Source organism: Arvicanthis niloticus, chromosome 5 (assembly GCF_011762505.2).
Source record: "Arvicanthis niloticus isolate mArvNil1 chromosome 5, mArvNil1.pat.X, whole genome shotgun sequence".
Taxonomy (NCBI): Eukaryota; Metazoa; Chordata; class Mammalia; order Rodentia; family Muridae; genus Arvicanthis; species Arvicanthis niloticus.
This window is the reverse complement of record NC_047662.1, coordinates 84,063,422-84,084,279: the sequence shown is the minus strand read 5'-3', so window position 1 is coordinate 84,084,279 and position 20,858 is coordinate 84,063,422. Positions and strand designations below refer to the sequence as shown.

The window sequence follows — 20,858 nt, the reverse complement described above, 5'->3', positions numbered from 1 at the left end:
CTGCATCTGAAGTTAAATGTGACAGCCCTGTCTCTACCTAGTCCCACTATCATTTTCTTGTGACCTTTGAAAGATCACACCATCTCTGAGCCTGATTCTCCATCAGGCAGCCTGTGATCTCTTCTGGGTCTGAACTCCTGGGACCCTGATCTGGGACATACTGACCCCAGTCTTAGGATGGGAACTCAGGATGCAAGCCCAGAAGTGGCCTGCAGTGTCTACGCAGTGAGACTGTGCTGAGGAAAGCTGTCATTCTAGACAGCAGCCAGGAATTGCTTGGGTCTGGGCTTCTCACTCGGCTGAACGATGGTCCCTGGAGTCTTTGCAGCTGTAGGCCATGTCCTTAGTGACCAGAGGACAGCCACATTCTGGGGGTGGACGACCTGGTCATTATTGCCTGAAGGAGCTTGGGGACAGTACTGTAGGCTGCCTTCCCCCCCTCCCTTTCTCCTTCTCTCCCTCTCTCTACTTCTTTCCCTCTCCCTCTCTCCTTTCTCTTTTCCTCTCCCTCTGTCCCACTCCTCCCTCTCTCCCTTTCTCCCTCTCTCCTCTTTCCTTCTCCCTCTCTCCTCTCTATTTCTCTTTCCCTCTCCCTCTCTCTTTTCTTTCCCTCTTTCCCTCTCTCCTTTCTCTCCCTCGCTCCCTCTCTTCCTCTCTCCTCTTTCCCTCTCCCTCTCTCCTTCTCTTTCATCTCCCTTTCTCTCTCTTCTCTCTCTCTCCTCTCCCTTTTACTCTCTCCCTCTCTCCTCCTTCTTCCTCTGTCCCTCTCTCCTTCTCCTCCTCTCTCTTTCTCTTTCTCTTTCTCTCTCTCTCTGGCCTAGATTTCAGCTCCTAGTAAAACCCATCATCCTAGGCATGAGGAACTCAACAGAGAGGCCAGAACAAGATTGTGACCTATATGCTGGTGAAGGAATTGGAGAGTGACATTTGGAGCCTACGCTGCCTTCTCACGGGTGCTCTTGCCTGGCCTGCAGAGCCAGACATAGCTACAGCTTCTCAGAGAAGCCTGATCTCCAAGCTTCAAGAGGACAGGACAGCCCCCTGTGCTCCACCATCCTGACTGCTAGAACTTGGAGCCTGACAACCATCTTCTGTCACATAGCGTGGCGTGCAGTGCTTTTCAGAGAGGATGGTGGGTTTGTGCTCTGCTCATCCATACAGCTGTTCATCCTGAAGCTGAGTCTGTCACCCTGCCACTTTGGACAGGAGCAGGTAGCCAGACCAGTTCTTTTTCTTTCCTTTCTTCTTTTTAAAAATTAGTGTGTGTGTGTGTGTGTGTGTGTGTGTGTGTGTGCACGTGTGGACACACTCATGCCACAGTGTGTCTGCAGAAGTCAGAAGGCAATTTGCACGAGTCAGTTCTCTCCATCCACTTCTGTTGGTCCTAGGGATTGAACTCACATACACAGCCTTGGCAGCAGGCACCTGAACTTGCTGAGTTATCTAAAAGCCATTCCTTTTACTTCCCCTCTCTCCCTAAATTAGTTGTATTTTTTCATAGTCATGACAAAAAAAAAATCTGCCATGAGTAACTTACAAAAGGGAGCCAACATGGCATTGTCCTTTGCTGTAGCCCTTAGGTAAACACAGAGCTCAGGGACAATGGCTCGGTGTCTTTGGCACTCAGAGGTACGTACCTAGTCACTGGCTGTACATCATTAACCTGTGTGGCAGAATGAATGGGTGTGAAGAAGCAGAAAGCAGGGTCTCTTCTCTGTTGGTTTCAGTGCCAGTGTCCTTCCAGCTGACCATGGCTCCCAGAAGCCTAAAGCCTACTCAGCAAAGTTCAGCAGGCCCTTATTGCCATTTATTGAACCGAATCTGAGGCAGAGAAGCAGTCCTATCTGCCCAAGCTCAAAAGACCTTGGAATGATTGAGTTCCACACGCCTGCATCCTGCATAGGGAGAATGAAGAATGGGTAGACACATTTCAGTCTTCCAACAGATTCCTATGTGTCTTTGAGGCTGTCTGGTTCTTGACACCAGCATTTCATTTAAAGACCATGTGGGGAAGACTTGGAGAGGCCTTGGTGCCACCACTGATCAGCTATCTATCTTTGTATTTTCTTGCCTGGACACCTGTGTCCTCACAGGGAGGAGACCTGGAGACTTACTTTCCTCGGCACACCCAATCTTCAAGACCTGTCTGCAGTCCACCTTATGTTCCTATGATTCTTCCATGGAAGATACCCTTTCTCCACAGCTGTAGGTATAGCTAACATCCTTCAGGGTCTAAATGCCACCTCCTCCTGGGTACATTCCTGGGCTTCTAGCTGTCCTCTAAGTCAGCGTGACAATTTAGTTGATCCATGTGCCTCGTTGAAAGCCCCCATCAGAGTCTTGTTGTATTATTTCTGCTGTCTTTGTACCATTGGAAGAGGACAAGAGCAGGAATGCCTCACGATGCAGTGCGTGTTGGGTCGCCGATCCTGATGCTTTTCTCTACCTACACTGCTCTTGGGGACTTGTGTTACAGTTTATCTGTGTTCAGAACCATGTGTAATTTCTTTGCCCCTATCCATTAACAGGAGCTCACTTCTGGAGCTGAGGTTTGCACACTGAATACTGTAGGAGCCCCTTTCCCTCTATTTGCATTGAAATATTTGGAGCACTGACTATGTCCCGATTCTACGCTGGCTGTGGGGACACGGTGACAACTGAACAGTGACAGCACCGTGATGTGTGGATAAGGGTGGCTGGGAGTGGAGCAGCTACGTTAGGTGAGTGTTGAAGAAGGACAAGCAGCAATGGGCAAAGGGAAGCAGTGACACAGTCTTGAAGCAGCCAAGCTTGCCCAAGATGGGCCATGGAACACATGCTTGTCTGTCTGTCTGTCTGTCTGTCTGTCTGTCTGTCTGTCTAGAAGATGAAGTGGGGGAGGCTAACAAGGATGTGCTTAGAAGGAGGAGGGGCTGTGGACTGAGTCACCATTGTGACCTACAGAGGACAAGAGTCAGGTACTGAGTTCAGTGGCCCCTGTAACCACTTATCAGCATGGTCATTCTCTTCAGTGTAGATAATAGCATATCTCCTTTCCCTTAGCACAGCGGCCCTCAGCCGGGATACAGTGTGGGGGAGGAAAGATGCAAAATATTACTGGTCATCAAGTCCCTCAGGAATGGAAATAAATATCGAAGAGTGCCAATCTCGCTAAGTAATCGAGATACCCAACACTTAAATGCAATGCTTTTAAAAGTCTCTAAGGCAAAAAGAAAAAAAAAAAAAACCATGAACAAAATACCAAAAAATGTAAAGAAAGACAGGATGTGCCTGGCACAAAGTATGCAGCTCAGAAACACACAGCCGCTGTGATTGGGCAGGGAGTAGTTTACCTTCGAAGCTGTGAACTTAGGAAAACTTGAGAAAGCCCCGCGGCCCTTTCTCAGGCACAGACACACGGGCAATCTGTGCAGAGCGTCGGGGTGCTCTTACAAAGGAAGGTGAAGCACTAAGACTGAGGGGGGTGGGGGGAGTGCGCAGGGTCCCGTCAGCCCTGGGTGCTCTGCCCCCTGCAGGATGCCTCGCACAGCTCGGTGGAGCCCTCCCCCACTCCGACTTGGGACTTTTCCGAAAGTTTGCTGAAACCAGACACCTTGCTTGACCGTACCCGCGTGCAGCCGCGATTTAAAAGGCCGCCTTCAGCGCCCCCTCTCCGCCCCCAGCGGAGACTTCAAAAGGGCCGGCGCCTGTCGCGGCCCCAGCACCTATGAGCCATCCCCCGCACCCGGAGCTTGAGCCGGACCCGGAGCACGCGGAGTGGCCGCGGCTGCAGCGCAGGGGGACCGGGCTGGTGGCGCAGGCCCGCGCTCCCATGCTCCTCCCGGCGCCTTTGCGCCCCGTGCGCCTTTAGGGAAGGGGACTGCACCCCCGCCCCCGTGCCCGGGGCTGCGGGGACCCATGACCACAGATGCCGTTAGGCACCCGCCTAAGAACCGACCGGCCAGCGTCGCACTTAGGGACCCAGTAAGTGCCTTGGGATTCACGGAGCGCTGGGCGTTTTGAGTGCGCAAAGGTGGATGCATGTGCTGGAGAGGGTGCAAGTCCTGTATGCACGCCTGTGGTTGCTATTCGCAGAGGGTCGTATGCAAGGGGCGGGGGGAGCGTGCACTCGGGGACCTGCATGGACTGTGCATGTGGGAGTGTGTGCACTGTGCGTGTGCGTTTGTGCGAGTGCGAGAATTCGGGTAGCTGCCTCTGGGAGTGTAGCGTCTGAGCTCGCCAGGAATCCAGACATCCAAAAGTGTTTCGCGGGAGCTCAGAACAGTGCGTGACTGTGTCTGCGTGAGAATGAGTGTGAGTATTTGGAGTGTGCCTGTGGGAGAATGTGTGTGTGTGTGTGTGTGTGTGTGTGTGTGCGCGCGCGCGCGCGCGCGCTCGCTGGCCAGTCAGTGAGTATGAATCGCCTTATAGAGCTAGAGATTTAGTCTTAGGGCTGAGCCGTGGTGGTTGTGAGTTTGACAATCTGTCTGCGTGTCAGAGGGTGCCGTGTGGGATCTCGGAGAATCTCTGGTCGGGGAAAGTGCAGGAAGGCCAAACACATCCAACACGCTCACCCACAGCATTCTTCCACGGAGCTCTAGGGTGCAACGTTTCTGCTAAGAGTTGGGAGTTAAGACAGATGCTGGTTGTCGTGGAATTGTAGATGCCAAGTCAAGTTCCCAGCTGTGTTCCTGCGGCTCTAAGATCCTTTCAGGAGTAGAAATTTCCCCCTTTGTTCCCCACCATCCGCTATCGAGGACCCTTAGTGTCATTAGTCATAAGTTCCTAATCTCAATTGTGATCGATCCCCGAGTAGTCTGGAGGAGCCTCTTTTCCATGCTTCTGTTTTGAGATCCGGGGGTGGGATGTTCCTCTCGGATGGATAGGTGGATGGTCGCGCAAGGCAACCGATGCTGCATCCCTTGCTGTGTCCGGCAGGGGGCAGCAGTTGGCAACAGAGGGCGGCCCGGAGCGGGGAGGAGAAGAAGGTGGAGAGCTGCGGCGGGCCGAGACTTTAAATCGCCTTCATTTCCCCCAAATCCTTCCTTTTCCTCTCCTCCCCCAGGCCGGCGGGGAGGCAGCTTCCACCGCCCTCCGCGCGCGCTCGCCCGGCCTTACTCTGCCTCCAGAGACCGCTAACGGCCCGCCTCCAAAAGTTTGATCATCTCTCTCTGCCTTTTCTTGCTTCTTCCTTTTCGGTAGAAGCAGAAAAAGAGCGAGGCAGGGGCGAGCGCGGCTTCGCAGTCCTGGGACCATGGGCCTGGCGCGGGCGACCGCGGGGCTGGGGCTGTGCTGTCCGCCTGCTCCGGCGCCCCTGGGCGCAGGGCTGCGCTGGGGGTGCGCCGGCAGCGCGCTTTGAGCCGGCCTGGCGCGGCGCGGCGGGGGGCTGGCGGCCCCATGGGGCGCGCCCACACTTGCCCCCCGGGCTCGGGAGCATGAAGTAGGGGCCTGCCATGGGCACGGGATCGGCGCGGGGGGCCCGAGGCACAGCGGCGGCAGGACGCGGGGGGTGAGTACAATTCCAGGGTTGCCCTTGATTCAGCTTCCTGAGCCTCGGATGTGCACAGGAGTCTGGGGTTCCCCGCCACGCCAGACGCTCGCAGAAGAACGTCAGCTTCCTGTGGCTTCCTGCGCCCCCACCAGGCGGGACGCCAAGGGTTAACAGGGGCTGCGCCCCCCAGGCCGAGCTGGTCGGTTCCTTTGGAGCAAGGGCCAGCAGGGGAGGGTCCGCGCAGAGCCAGACCAGCGATCCGATCCGAAGAGGGGTCTAGTGGCAGCTCCCAGAGTGGCGGGCAGGGGACAGGGGCGGGGGCGGGAGGAGGGAGTCTGCAGGTCGCAAGCTTGCAAGGCTCTAGTTCCAATGTCTTGTGAATCAAGTTTGTAGGTCTTCAGGTCCAGGCATCTGCTTCTGGCTCAGTCCCTGGTTCTGCACGGTCCTGCGTTTCCTAACCTCTTTGCCTGTGAATGCCTGCTTGGGTCTGCGTACTTCAGACTTCCCAGCTTCTCCCGGGAAGCCTGCAGTTCCCATCCCTCTCCCGAGTAAGCGAGGAGTGAGAGCCAGCTTGTGGAAGCGGAAAGGCCCTGGGAGATCACCAAGTCCAACCTCCTTGTACAGATGAGAGAACCACGGCCAGAGAGGGGCCGGGAATCTCCAGGGCGGGGCCGCACACAGCTGGCACCCTGTGCTTGGGATTCCCAGCTTGTGCAGAAGTTGTTAAGAAAGAGTGAGGGATCCAGTCACTATGTGTGGGTGTGTGTGGGAGAACGCGGTCCAGAGGGCCCCTGTGGACTACAGCTTAGGCACAGGGCTTGTCTTTCCACCCTGCTGGGACTCTAGGGCTCCCAGGAGAGGTTGGCTGGAGTTGTAGTACCACCCACCCTCTCAAGAAACGCTTCTCTGAACTGAAGCCAGGGTGATGAGCCCCCCCCCCTTCCATGTCTTGGAAAAAGCTGGCTGTTTGAGATTCCCCCACTCCCCCACCACACGCATTCGTATACACAGGGCACTAGTGAGCATACTGGTGACTCATTTTCTCCAGGAGACCCTGTGCCAGGGCAGATGCCAGCGGTTGGGCAGTGTGGCCGTGCCAGGGAGCACCCTTCCCTCCCAACGGAGCCAAAGCTTGAGGAAGGCAAGCAGTACCAAAACCTCCCTGCCTTTTTGGCCATACATCTCCAAGTGCCTACCCACCTTGGCTTCAGTAGGCCTTCAAGCTTTGCCTACCCTGGCTCCTTCTTGTCCCTCCTTGCTTCTGCGTTGAGAGGTCCTCCCTCTTAGACATCCATATGCTCGGCTGCTTTTGGGTGAGCACTGGGCTCTGGGCTCTTCGTTGAAGTAGCCTATTGTCAATGTCTTCCCTTTTCTCTGCTGGTATCCCAACATACCCCCCCCCCCCATATCTTGTTGGCAGTTTCTTTATTCTGGTTTCAGTACCCAGAGACCTTCTAGATGTCCCCACGGCCTGTCCTGGTCTGACATGCAGAGGAGTCAGTCATGGATGGCAGGGAAACAGTCCTGGGCTCACTTCAGTGGAAAGCAGACTTTGGAGCAGAGCATAGGAACCTAGCAACAGGCAGTTTGAGTTCAAGTCCTCTATACTGTGGTGTGTGCTTAGCCAGGCCTGCCACCTCTCTTCTGTCCTTTTTCTATCAAGGAGGTGAGCTCCTGCCTTCCCAGATGGCAAGGATTTTTGAAAGTTAAAGAAGCATGTCCAGGAAGGGCTCTGAACATGGCCTGGCCTATAGTAAATGTTCAGTAAAGCACAGCTGCTATTTGTATCAGTACCTGCTGCTTTGTGAATGGGTGTGAGTCAATGGGAAAGTTCTGGACTGTATCCTCTCCAGACAGATGACCTGTGTCTGTCTGTGTGTGTGTGTGTGTGTGTGTGTGTGTGTGTTCCCATGGAGGAGGTGGAAGGTGTGGAGAAGGACCTGGGTGTGGCTGTCTTGGACACACAGGGTCTGGTGAGGTCACAGAGGCAGGTGTGAGAGGGACATATTCATGCCCTGCCCAGCCAGCCCTGGCACCACTCAGTCCATGGTAGAGCAGCTGGGGACAGCATCCACACATCAGCCATCCTCAGAGGTTCCTATGTCTTCTGGGCTTGGGGAGCTTGGACCTCTTTGAATGCTGAATCTGGAGTGGATTTCTGAGTCTCCAGTGTTTCCAGGAAGCGGGTATGCCTTCTATCTGAAAGTCATCCAGATAGAAGGCAGCTTCCAGCCAAGTTTTTGAACAGGAATTCATGTGTGGTGAGCTAGTGATTGGTCTCGTGCAGGGGGGATTTAAAAAAAAAAATCCCTAGCTACTCCCTGTATGGTTCCATGGTCAGAAGTTGTGTCCTTTGTGGCTCATATCTGGAAGCTGTCCTTATGAATTGATCTTTCAGATACCCTGGAGCCCCTCCATGGCCAAGCCAAGGTCTGTGAAGCTGTAATGAAAACAGAAGCCAGGGAGAACAAAGCCGGCAAGCCAGTGAAGCCACCAGCATTATTAACAGTAGCCTAAACAGCACTGAAACAGTAGTCACACTGCCGGGCCTCCTCCCTTCCACAGCCAACTTTCCAGGCTGGAGCTTACTCACATAGACGGCTCCGGGGCTCCTGGTTGCATCTCTAGTCCTGCTCAGAAAGCTGAAACTCTGGTCCCCAGCAAGTAACAAGTCTCTAAAAGTATTCACTTTCTCCTCTAGGGAAAACAAAATGTAGGTCTGTTTTGACTGGCTGTGTGGCTTTGGGCAAGTCCCTTCCCTCTGGGCTCTTGTTAACCGTCTCTTCAAAAAGATGGCTAGGGATAGAATCTGATTCTCAGGGATCTTCCAGGCCCATCTCTCACTGAGATGTGCTGGACACTGAGATGTTTATGCCTCCAATGTGCACAGAAGCCCAAGCCCAGAAAATCGGCTGCATTTGTGACAGTTTCCTGGGGCTTGGCAAGCAAACGGCACAAGACGACAGGATTCTATCTCCAGGGTCTTTCTTCTGACCGTTGAGAACTTAGTAGTGTACTCTAATCTAGCCTCTAGGGTGCCCATAACCACAGCCAGAGATGATCTAGGACACATGTGGCTCTTGTGCCTTTTCTCACTCACCTGGTGTCCCTCTGTCATCTGGAAAACATCCAAGACAGGTGCATGTGATATAGCATTGGTAGACTCAAGAAGTGAAGACAGGTGCCAGGAGCCAGGGGTTCAGCTTCTTGACTGTGGAACTTCTGGGAGCTTTTGGGATACAGGCCTGGTGGGGAAGCCATCTAAGCTTGGATGCAGGGGTTGGCTCTTCCCTGTGCTGCCTGGCTACTGCCTGCTGTTTCTTAGCCTGCCTTCCTTAATGGGGATGCATTATGGGAAATGCACAAGGTGCCTTTGAAGGGAAGCACCTGCCCTTGCTGGGGTGGGGGCTTCTCTGTCAAATTAAACTAAATGGCCTGTTCCTACTTCCCAGGGCCACTGAGGCTGCCCGTGGCTTTTGAAAGCCAGCCATGGGAGAAGGCAAACTCAGTGTGGCTGGGCACTCTTGACTGTTAGCAGTTATCTTTAGTTAGTGAGACAGGGGACATCTGGCCCCAGGAAAGAGAAGATTTCCTAGCAATGACCAAAGACTGGAAAGGGCAAAGAAGGACCTGGAAGAAGAAAGAGCCAGGGAAGGAAGCTTTGGGGAGATACTTGCATGTCCAGAGTGCTGCTCCAGCATGTGGTCCCCCATTCACCACACAGACATGTGACATCTTTACTGTCACTCATGCATAGGCCTGCGGGAGAAGGCTTCAAGGCTATCGTCAGCATCCCAGAGCCCTTTTGCCCAGTCATCCCCAGGCTACAAGTAACTGAAGACTTAATTCAACTCCATTTTTAAAAAAGGTTCAGTGGTCATCTCCCTTTGAAGAGGCCCAAGGATGATCAGTGTAGGTGTGGTGACATTAACATTATTTTTCTCATTCTGCCATCGAGTGATCATGAGACTTCTCACCTCACACACACAAAGCCTACAACATCTCTAAATAGCGTGTCTTCTTTCAAAAACACAGAGGCCAGTAGGAAGTCTTCCTCTTTTTTCCAAATATTTCCCCCGGTGGCTGGCAGGTACCAGCCTGCATGCATCTCACTTGCTAGACCTGAGTCATATGTGTCTTTCAGAACTAGTCACTGTGTGATCTGTATTCATGCAGTGTCTGAACTCCATGGGTGGGTGAGCCGGTGGTGTGTTGCACAGTGCCGATGGCATGCTTGCTCTTGATCACAACTCCTGCTAGATTTGAAAGTAGGGAGATCTGGCAGGGAAGGAGCCAAGAGTTGCAGACAGCAGCCCTGGCTTTCCTGTTCTACCCCGTTCCCCACGAGCACACCAGCCTGGTTTTACTCTTAGAAAAGGAACCTGGCCAGTGTACCCCAGCCAGAGCCCTTACCACTCACTCACCACTCACCACTCACCACTCAAGCAGCTCAGCTTCCAGCTCCCATCTCTGCCATCTCTGGCCATGTGCCCCAGCCTTCCCTCTACCCTCCTGGGCATCAGATGCCCTGAGTGGCTTGGGTGTCCCAGTGGCTGCTCCCACAGGAAGGTGAAACGTAATCTTCACTTCTGCCTACCATGGCAGCAGCCACTGAGCGAAGCTTTAAGCACTCTTGGATGCAGCCATGGGGCCGTAGTAGTGGAGTTACAGCAACCTATGAGGGAGGGAGGGCTTCTCTGGCTGAACCAGGGCAGGTCTTTAATGCATGAACCTTAATCCCCACATCTGGTTTGCAAGGGAAGGTGTGTCAGTCTGTGCTGCATGGGACCAGAAGAGTTCAAGGAGGTTTAGTGAATCCTCTCGAGTAACACAGCCTGGAAGTCATAGGTAACCAACCAGGTTTGTTCCTGGAGGCACCTGGCTTGGCTCTGCCCCCAACCCTGTTACCCTGTTTTCTTCTCTTATAACCAAGTGTGATGAGCTGCTGTCTGTGCCCTGAGAAGGGGGTCATCTCTTCCCCTGGCACCTTGAGAACACCAGTCATTGAGCAGACTTTGGATTTTCCATCTGCCTTTTATCTTTGGCTCTGTTATCTGTAGCCTAAAGTCGGAAGCTTGCCTTGAACTTCTGAGGTTGTAATGCAGATGGAGAGACTGAACAGAGGGGGCTAGACTCTAGATCGCCCAACATCTAGCATAGGGCTTTAGACTCTTCTGTGAAGGGCAAATCTGTGTTGGTGCCTTGCTGGGGTGCTGGGCTGGGGCCTGGGATCAAGAGCCACTCTGATTGACCCTTGAAGGCTATGCCTCACCTCTGGACTCTAGGGTGAGACCAGGATGGAAGGGAACTGAGCTAGGCCATCCCTCCTGGCTCCCTAGCCGGATCTGGGTGTGAGGATGGAAGCTAATGCTGTATGCATTTGTGTCTGCCTGTCTCTAGGGGGTTTCTCTTCGCCTGGATCTTGGTCTCATTTGCCTGTCATCTGGCCTCCACCCAAGGAGCTCCTGAAGGTAATTCTCTCTTTTCTTTGTCCAGTGGGAGACAAAGGAGGGCGGAAGAGAATCTGAGAACTTGGGTTGCAGACATCCACACCATTAGCTGGAATGCATCAGCTCAGTTTTCCCATCCAGAGAATGGAGCCAATCATAGGCCTAACCCCTTGGAGTCTGTGAGGGTGGGAAGGGTTGCATGCAGGACTGTCCTTGTTTTCTCAAGTGTCTAATCTGAGTGTCTCCTTTGCTTCAGTGTGGTGGATTTCTTAAGAGACACTGCTAGGAAACATGGAGGCAGTATTGTCTTTGCCCATGCCTGGCATTCCATACCCTTGGCTTTTGTTGTCCCTGGGGAGTTGTCCAGGCATCAATGGGCTAGCCTCCTCACTCCCCATAGAAACTCAGACTCTCCCATATCTGTGCCAAATGGATGTAACGTCTCTTAAATTAATTGTCCTTCCCTCCTTTGTTCCTGCCACATTCTGGGACAGGCAGCAGGCACCTCAGGAGTCCCCATGGCCTGATTTGGCCACTGGGTGGGAACTGTACCCCTGGGAGGTAAGGGCCATGCCCGGAAGGGACTTTGCTGCCCAGCAACATTTGTTCATGTGTCATATTTTCCAAGCTTGTGGAACAGCTGTCCAGAGTCCTGAGTCAGGCAGGGGGTGGGAGCGACCGGAGCTGCACTGAGCCAGGTTTATGTAATAAAGGCATCTTACTGGAGCCAGCTGGCTGGCCCGTGCACCCTGGCGCAGGCACTCGGTTCATTCCGTGTCCCCTGTCTCTTCCTCCCGGTGGGATTCTGCATGGGGCTCTGCTTTGCCTCCTGACTAATTCAAATAGCTTCAGAACAGTGTGGGGTGATGGCCAGGACTCTGAGCTTGGGTCCCTAGGTTCCGGCCCAGCTGTGAGCAGCATAGCAGCCTGGGTAAGTTACCATATTGCAAGCCTAATCTGCTGGCACTCACCTGCCGTCCTGGCACTTGAGGAAGAGGCAGGAAGCTCCCAAGTTCCAAGCTTGTGTGAGCCACGTAGTGAAACCTTGCCTCAAAAACCCAGAGGGTTATTAGCTCTAATTCGTGTGTGTAGCGCAGCGAGGCTAGTTCCTGCCTTCAGGGTGGTTTAGAGAATCGGATACACGGATGCATGTGCATGGTAAGCATGCATATTCAGCTTTGTTCTTGTCGGCTGTGATTTCATTCATTTGAAATGTCTTGGGAGCACTGTCTTCTTCAGTGGGTGGAAACTTCAGGAGTCACTGTTCCTGCTTTCACCACTTCAGGGTTTCCCCAGAAGTTGGCCGTTCGTCCACTTTGAAAGCCATCTGAGGATGAATGGGGAACAGTCCAGTGTGATGCCCGTCCTGGCCAGCTGTGTCTCTCCTAGGGTTGGCCACCTGGCAGGAGGCCTGGCATGTAGAGAAGGATGGAGGGGTGTGTGCCAAGAGCAGGCCTGAGAAATGCCCTAGCACTGTGGGGTGTGCAGGTGGCTTCCCTCCCCCCCTAAGTGGCTCCTTCTGCTTGAGGTTGTTTATAGTGAATAGATTTTATGATACAGTCTTGTGACTAAAACCAGTATGATCTGCTTAGAGAATCATAAGTAATGTTTTGCTTTAGCTTAGAGTAGGGGACTAGCAGGTCTGAGAAAGTATAAGAAGGAGGGAATATGGGTGACATTGAAGGCCTTCTGCTTTTACAGAAGAGTCTTCCTATAAGCCATCATGAAGCTATGGGTTCAGCACCCTGGGGTGGGGGTGCAGAATCCTTAGAACATTGGGAGCCTATTATGCTTCTGAGGTTTATAGGCAGAGAAACTAAGACTCAAGGATTGGGAAGAGACTCAAGCAGGGCTTGGGTGAAGATGAAACATACAGGTGCTCCTCATGGCTCCATCCTTCAGTACACCCATCTCTTCCCATCTTTTCATATGTCTGTCTTTCTCTCCATTTATCCATCCATCTATCCATCCATCCATCCATCCATCCATCCAACCATCCACCTGTCTGCTCATGGCTGAGGACCACTTAGATGTCATGTGCTGGATTCAGGCTCCAGCATGGTCTGTGTTCTGTACACGAGGCAATAGGGAGAGAACATTCAACATGTATCATTAAAGTCTCAAGGCTTCTGACCCAGACCTCAACCTAGATGGAAGTTTTAGAGATAGCTAGATGTTCCAGAGACACTGGATGACTCCCAGCAGAGGTCAAGGTCAGGAGACAGCCTTTGTAGATACTGGAGTTCAGATAGCTAAGAATGGATGACCAGATAACCCAGAGAAGTGGGTCAGGATGCCTTTCTATGAACATGGGCTACATGGTGTGAAAACTTGTCTCTAAAGCACCCAGAAGATTGTTAGCTCTAATGCATGCATACAGTGCAGATTGTTGAGTTTTTTTCTGCCTCAGAGATGATTGAAAGAACCAGGTTTACAAGCACGGAGAGCACATTTGAATTTGTTCTTGTCAAAACCCTTCTTTTGCTCTGGGAATCCCCATCAATGTAATTACTAAGGGTGGGACTGGGCTAGACCATGGATGGGTGTGCTTGGCTGGAGAGTGGAGATTGCATGGGTACCTTGGTTTTTTCCTCTGTGCTCTCCAAAGCCACTCAGGAGGAAGGCTCAGTAAAGTTTTTTAGCTCTCTCTGAGAGCAGAGCCCAGCTCCTCAGCCTGCTCCAGCCAGAGACCCAGAGTGAGAAGGTATGCCTCTGAGGAGGCAGTGAGACCACCTGGACTCCCTGAGCATCTTGACTGAGTTCTAGCATTCCTGGAAGTAGCGGAGAAGGGCATCTCTGGCTCTGAGGTGTTTGGTGAACATCATTGTCTTTGGTGGCAGCTGTTGTCATCTGAAAGTTCTTATTGCTAGTCCTTTTACCACAAAGGCATTTGCTGATCTCACCATCCGTTTGCAATGAGTCCTATGCTATGACCCCATCTGACAGGTTTGAAGTCTGAGGCTCTAGGGCCACCGGGTTAGGAGGTATTAGAGCTGGGATGTAGGTCCAGAAAGAACCGGGGAAGGCAGGAAGGAGCATGAAACCCAACCCTGGGATGCAAGGTTGCAGTCTGTCACAGATGGTTGCAATGTGACACCTCAGCCAGGGGGTAGGGCTCTGTGCATGCAGGGAAACCAGGTGGCTGCTTATAGCCTGGGCTGGAGCAAGCTCTCACCATCTTCTTTTATCCCTCCCAGATGTGGATGTCCTCCAGCGGCTGGGCCTCAGCTGGACGAAGGCTGGGGGTGGCCGGAGCCCCGCACCCCCTGGTGTCATTCCTTTCCCATCTGGCTTCATCTTCACACAACGGGCAAAGCTGCAGGCCCCCACAGCCAGTGTCCTTCCCACCACCCTGGGGCGGGAGCTGGCGCTGGTGTTGAGTCTCTGTTCTCACCGTGTGAACCATGCCTTCCTCTTTGCCATCCTCAGCAGGAAACACAGGCTGCAACTGGGTCTGCAGTTCCTCCCCGGCAGGACACTCGTCCACCTGGGGCCTCGGCAAGCTGTGGCCTTCGACTTGGATGTACATGATGGGCGCTGGCACCACCTGGCCCTAGAGTTGCGTGGCCGCACAGTCACACTGGTGACAGCCTGTGGGCAGCACAGGGTACCTGTCCCACTGCCTTCCCATAGGGACTCCGTGCTTGACCCTCAGGGCTCCTTTCTCTTGGGGAAGATGAACTCCCGTGCTGTCCAGTTTGAAGGCGCACTCTGTCAGTTCAGCATCCATCCTGTGGCGCAGGTCGCTCACAATTACTGTGCCCACCTGAGAGAGCGGTGCCGACAGGTGGACACATATGGCCCCCAGGTGGGAGCCCTCTTTCCTTGGGACTCTGGCCCAGCCTTTGCTTTGCATCCTGAACCAGCCTTGCTTGGCCTGGGGAACCTGACCAGAACCCCAGCAACCTTAGCGGCCAGGCCTGTAAGCAGGGGACTCATGGTGACTATGGCTCCTGCCTTGCCCACCAAGCCCCTAAGGATTGTCCACACAGACGTCTCTGAACCTAGCTCTTCCCAGACCCCACTGGCCAAACAGTTAGCCAGAAGAACACCTTCCTCTTCCCCTTCAGCTTCTCTGGCTAATTCCACCAGGGTTTTTCATCCAGCTGCTGCCCAGCCACGACAGATCACAGCTACTAGCCCCACCAAACGTCCCCCCACCAAGCCTTCTGTGTCTTCCCTTTCAGTTACCCCCATGAAAAGTCCCCATGCAATCCAGAAAACAGGTGCCCCTTCATTCGCAAAGCCCGTTCTACCCACCCAGAAGCCAGCACCCCTCACCTCCCGCCTTGCACCTTCTAAGGCCTCTAGTCCCACTGTGAGGCCTGTCCAGAAGACTTTCGTGACACCCCGACCTCCAGCCTCCAGCCCCAAGCCCCTGCACCCTACTACTGGCTTATCTAAGAAGTTCACTAACCCCACAGTAGCAAAATCTAAGTCCAAGATGATCAGTTGGTCCGGCAAGCCGGTCTTGGCCCTCACCAGTGTCCCTAAGACTCTTCATCAAACTGTTGTGTCCCAGTCCCCTGCTTCCTATCTGGGCTCTCAGACACTGGCTACAGCCCTCCCTCCTTTGGGTGTTGGAAATCCTAGGACGATGCCTCCCACACACGACTCTGCTTCATCTCCTGCTGGAAGCAAGAAATTCACAGGACTGGAAGCCTCCAAGAAAACCAGACATAAGAACAGCCCCCAGAAGCCCATACCTCTTAGCTCTGGGAAGGCAGCCAGAGATGCCTCTCCAAGAGACCTGACAACCAAGCCTAGCCAGCTGTCCACCCCAGCACTAGTCCTTGCCCCAGCCCACCTTCTGTCCTCCAGCCCCCAGCCCACCAGCAGCAGCTTCCCTTTCTTCCACCTGCCGGGCCCTACACCTTTCCTGATGCTGATGGGGCCTCCAGGCTCCAAGGGAGACTGTGGCTTGCCGGTAAGACTGGGTAGGGTCTGCATGCTAATTGGTGGATACTTGGGTGGCTATGGGGCAGTTTGGTTCAATAGAACACCCCCTGGTAAGGGTGACAGAGAAAAGAGCTACCAGAGGCAGGGAGCTAGCTTGGCCCCCAACTCCTTGGCCTTACTGTCTTAGCGGTCATATATTCTAGGGCAGAGTTGTGAGCCATTGGGGCAGATTTGGTAGGTAGTCCCTGGGTTTTAGCTAACTCAGGTCTAAGGTAATTCACTGCTAACCCAATGCAAGGGTCTTGTGGCTTTCAGAACACCATAGATGACAAACGTAGGTCACCAGAGGGAGCTGACTAACAACTCCTCCTGTGGCTTTGCTGGCCTGTACGCCTGTCTGGGAGCTGTGGACAGAAGTCACGGATGAGTAGCTTGGGATGTGTTTTGCTTGGCACATGCGGCATTTTCTTTATGAAATCTAGTAGTTACTGATGTTGAAAAAGTGGGAGGGGTCAGAGGAAAGTCTAGTCCACTGGGCTCTCCTGGAGGGTGGGAGGGGTGGTGGCTCTCAGGTGGCCTCTACTCTCCATGATCCCCACTTTCCAAGCTTCCCACCTACCCTTCCTGTCAGTATGCTTCACTTAGCTGGCTGGCATCCTGGCTTGATTATCCAGCTGTACTCAAGGAGTTGAGGATGAGGAAGGACCTCATGGGTCAGGGTGAGCAAGGAAGAGACAAAGAAAAGACATTATATATGCAGGGGCTTGCCTGGGACTGTATCCAGGGACAATGACCTTCCCTGGCTGAAGGCCAGTTCATCTAGGCAGGGAGTGGAGGGATGGAGGTTCTAGAAGGCTCAAGCCCCTGCTCTGACCTTGGCAATGGACACGGTGCAGCAGTTGTCCCCTCCTCAGAGCCAGGTCCCCCACTGGACTTCGGGTTTGAGGGTCAGGCACCTTGCAATGTGGAGACAGTGGCAGATGCTGGGACTTCCTGGGTCTTGCAAACACACTTAGAGTTTTAATAATCATTAGGAATAATATTTACCCAGCCCATCTCCAAGGGGACAGAGTCTGCTCATTATAACCATATTTTGAAGCTTATAGAAATAGTGTACATTACTCTGCAGTTAGGTCAGTGCTTGGCTCAAGTTTCCGCTGTTCTCCAATCGGCAGTCTGGCGTCAGGGATCAAAAGACCTGGAGAACAAAACAAGGAACCTTTGCACCTGCCTGACCCTGAACTGGGTGCTCTTGGCTCAGACAGCTCTGCAAACAGAGCTGCACACTCTAGGGCTCTGGAGCACCAGGTTGGAGAAGGTGAACTGCCCTCTTGTGACACAGAGTCCTGACTCTGGCTATGTGGTACACCACAACTGAATGAAGGAAGCCAACCAACCACTCTGTCCAGGACAGGAGTAGAGAGAAGACAGGGACACGTTTGGGGGGTATGGAGGGATGTGGAAATGGAGGTAGTGGGGATGTGAACACCCATCCCACACTCTCATTTCTCCTATCTACAGGACCTGAGCACAGCAAAGGTGGGGGCGGGGGGTATGCCTGAGCACAGCAAAGGCTTTCTGGGTATGACGATGCACAGATGCAGGTTCAAATCCTGATTCTGCCCCATACTTCCTCTGAGCTGGCTCTGTAGCATGGAGAAGTGGTGTCCACGTCTCAAGTAGAGGATGGTCAGGGATCTGTCATAGGAAGGCTGTCTCCTTGAGTACCAGCGACTGGGGGAACCTCTCACTCTTCTCCAAGGCGGAGTTTCTTATAGGATTGGCGTTAGAGAACAGTGACTAGAGGATACTATGGCGGGCATGTGCTATGGTTCTCAGGTGGGATGTGATATCTCCTGCTGAAGTCCAGGATCTGGTTCACAGAACAGCAGGGAACCACATACTCAGGTGACTGCTGGTCTCAGCAAATGCTTGTATTTCTTGTGTCCTTGGGGAGGATCAGGCCAAGGCACGAGCTGCAGTCCTCAGTGGAGATCTCTGGCATGAATTTGATCCTTGCAAAGCCCAGGTTATCCCAGTTCCCAGGCCAGGATCCTTTAGGGCAAACATAACCACCCCCTATCAAAGGAATGACAGACAGGGTTATGTGGACTTAAGAAGCATGCACACAGTGTTTTTATTTCTTAGCCTAAATGGTGATAAAATTCCTAGTTGCTTTGTGCTGTGGGAATTCTGGCAGTTTACTCAACTTCTCTGAGCTGTAGTTTCTGTGGACTGGGGATGCAGTAAGACTTATCACTCCATAGGTTCAGGAGGAACCTTTTTGAAGGTCCAGGGCAGCATAGGAGAGGCCAGCAGGGTCTTGAAACCATGGCTGTCAAACCCAGATGACCTTCATTCAGGTGGAAGGGACGGGAAAGGTGTTACCAGCATCCTTCCAGAACTGAATCCCTGAGCATGGCTTATGTCACACAGTAGTGAGGGAAGGTACCACTTTCCCTGCAAGCAGCCCCTTATGGGCTTCCAGGTTGACTAGGCTCCACCAGAAGAAGGAGAGTGAAGAAGTCAGGGATGCAGGCTTTGGAAGTTAGCTCTCATGGAGCAGAGGAGCTCTGGGGGGCCAAAAGAGTCTGCCCAAAGATACACATGGACTCAGAAAATGGCTGACTACACTCCCATTTTGAAGCTGGACACACTGAGACTGGAGGCATGGAGAGGTGTGGTCACTTATTCAGGACCACACAGCTGGGTTCCCAAGGAGAAGTCACATCTCAGCACAGAGGCTGGGTGCTCTGCAGACATTTATGGTCTCATCAAGGGACAGGCACAGAATAGAGTCCCAGGGACCAGAAAGCCATTGTTTAGGTCACCAAACACAGAGCAATACTCTCAGGCCTGTACGCAAGTCCCCTAGAATCCAGGCCTGAAGAATGTCTTCCTGTATTTGCTGGTTGCCAGGAGGGAGATGCCAGCAGGTCTGACTCTTTGTGCAGGGCCCCAAGGCATCTGGCAAAAGGGGGGCTCTTGTTCAAGAGCAGGATTCCCTTGGACTGGCTACAGGAGGTCAGGACACCAGGGGAAACCCACAGGGCTGTTTTATGTTTCCATGGCTCTGTGTGTGTGCATGCACCCTGGCCCAGGCCTCCTGCACTCCCTGGACAGAGACAGGCCTGCGGGCCCCTGCCCCTCCCCCACTCGAGCCCTCTCTGAGGCCTCCTTGTTTCCAGTGTGGAGTGGAAAAATCCCACCCCAGCTCATGATTCATTGGGCTCCCCCGCTCAGGCTGTGGGCCTGGAAAGAAACAGCCACGTTTTCCACTGTGCAAAGGCAGGCACTCGCTCAGATGGAGCAGAGGGGCCAGGGCACCCACCATTACCCAAGCCAACAAAGTGAACACTGAGTATGCCAGGGGCATGGCTGCAGCTAGGCTGGATGACCGTGGCCCAGGTCCCTGGCTGGTGGGCTGGAGGTGGTAGCTATGTCTCAGAAGCCTGGATTGCTGTGTCAAGAGCCAGGCCGTAGGCTGACCTTACCAAGACGAGCTATAGATGCTGAGTTGCCCTGGGGTGTGCTGCATAGATGTGTTAGATGAGGTCAGATTCTGGAAATGTCAGAGGATGCCTTCCAGGCTTCTGTAGTTGTAGCCTCATCAGGGATTGACTTTCTGGTAAATGGGAATGGTCTCATTAGTCTCTTACCTGATAACCCCAACTCCAGTCCCCTATAACTCAGAAGGTGTCAGCACCTGGAAGGATGGGCATGTTCATTTTCCAGGAGGCCACAGAAGGGAAGGGATTTAGGACAGGCCACATGGTTACTCAGAGACAACTGCCCAGCACTGACGGTGAAGAAGTTGCCCAGGGTGGAAAATCAAACCCAGTGGCCCTGCCCAGCTTCTGCTCCCTGATAACTGTGTGGCCTTGGACAGGTTACTTTGCATCTCTGAGCTGTCTCTGATTTTTTTAAAACCCATTGGAAGAGCTCGGGATATCTACAGCTGTGCATTTCCCTCCAGTTGTGGGTCACCTGCCTGGGAGAATTGAGCCAAGGAGGAGGGCCTACTGGAAAAAGACACACGACTCTCCCCAAAACAGTAGCAAGGGGTGTGTGTAGCTTAAACTACTGAATGGGGAAATCCCAGGGGGGGTTGCCTAGCAGAAATAACTCACGCTATGTGAGCATCAACTTCATGCCAGGCACGAGGATTAGCACGTTTTATAGATTATCCGTAACGACGGGCTATTCTTATCCGCATTGGGCAGCCATGGAAACCTGGGCTTGGAGAGGAAGTGAGAGCAGCTGGCATAAAGCCACCTCTGAATGGCAGGGTGCTATGCCTGTGTGAGCTCCATCCTGAGCTCTGGAGAGGAGGACAGTCTGGATCCAGTCCCAAATCAATGTGGACTGGGTGAAGGGTACTGTCAGCTTGGCTGGAGCCACTCAGAGGCTCAGAGCAGGTTGGGACTTGCCTGAGGCCACACTGTGCTCCCCCTTTCTCCTCTCATAGGGCTGTCCAGTGACCAGTGACTAACTGGTGCTATCTCACTGTCTGGATCTGGGCTATGAATCTCAGGGATCTCTATCCCCGGAGTGTTCACAGGCCAGCGTGCCAAGCTGAGCCGAGCCGTGCTGCCCAGTGTGAGAGTGCAATCCGTTGCCAGCCAGAGTGAACTCAGTTTTTAACACTGATTCTAACTCTGGGCAGGGAACCTGGAATCTCGTGGACGGTTATTTGAAACAAATGAATTCCCAGGCCTCACACTCCTAGAAAGCCTGGCTTCCTTTGATGGGTTTGGGCTCAGACTCTTGCATGCTTGCTAATCTCATTTTCTTCTTTGGGGTGGAAGAGACGGGCCATTAGTTACTACATGCATTTTAAAGGGAGAAGCTGAGTCCAGGGGCAGGAGGAAGTCCCAGCATGCTGTGCAAAACTCTGGATGCAAACAAATTAGCAGTCCACTGCCTGCTTTCCTGCAGAGGGAACTGAGATGAGACCATGCAGGTGTATCTGTCACTTCACAGCCAGGCCTTTCTCAGTACAAATTGAGGAGCCATTAAATGTTGTTGGCCAAGGACGA

The 20,858-nt window shown here is 53.2% G+C and overlaps 1 protein-coding gene across 4 annotated transcripts in view; it reads left to right on the top strand.

Annotated features, from left to right (window-relative positions):
* Positions 1-3,626: 3,626 nt before the first annotated feature.
* Positions 3,627-20,858, top strand: part of Col27a1 (collagen type XXVII alpha 1 chain) — a 120,294-nt gene continuing 103,062 nt past the window's right edge. The window contains exons 1-3 of one of the 4 annotated variants that reach the window (XM_076934822.1): positions 3,627-3,963; positions 10,871-10,941; positions 14,118-15,847. In XM_076934822.1, coding sequence (XP_076790937.1) covers positions 3,908-3,963; positions 10,871-10,941; positions 14,118-15,847 — 1,857 coding nt within the window. In that variant the 5' untranslated portion in view covers positions 3,627-3,907. Of the gene's footprint in view, positions 3,964-5,312; positions 5,489-10,870; positions 10,942-14,117; positions 15,848-20,858 lie in introns of those variants that run through there. The other 3 variants (XR_013110643.1, XM_076934823.1, XM_076934821.1) reach the window with 3 other exon arrangements.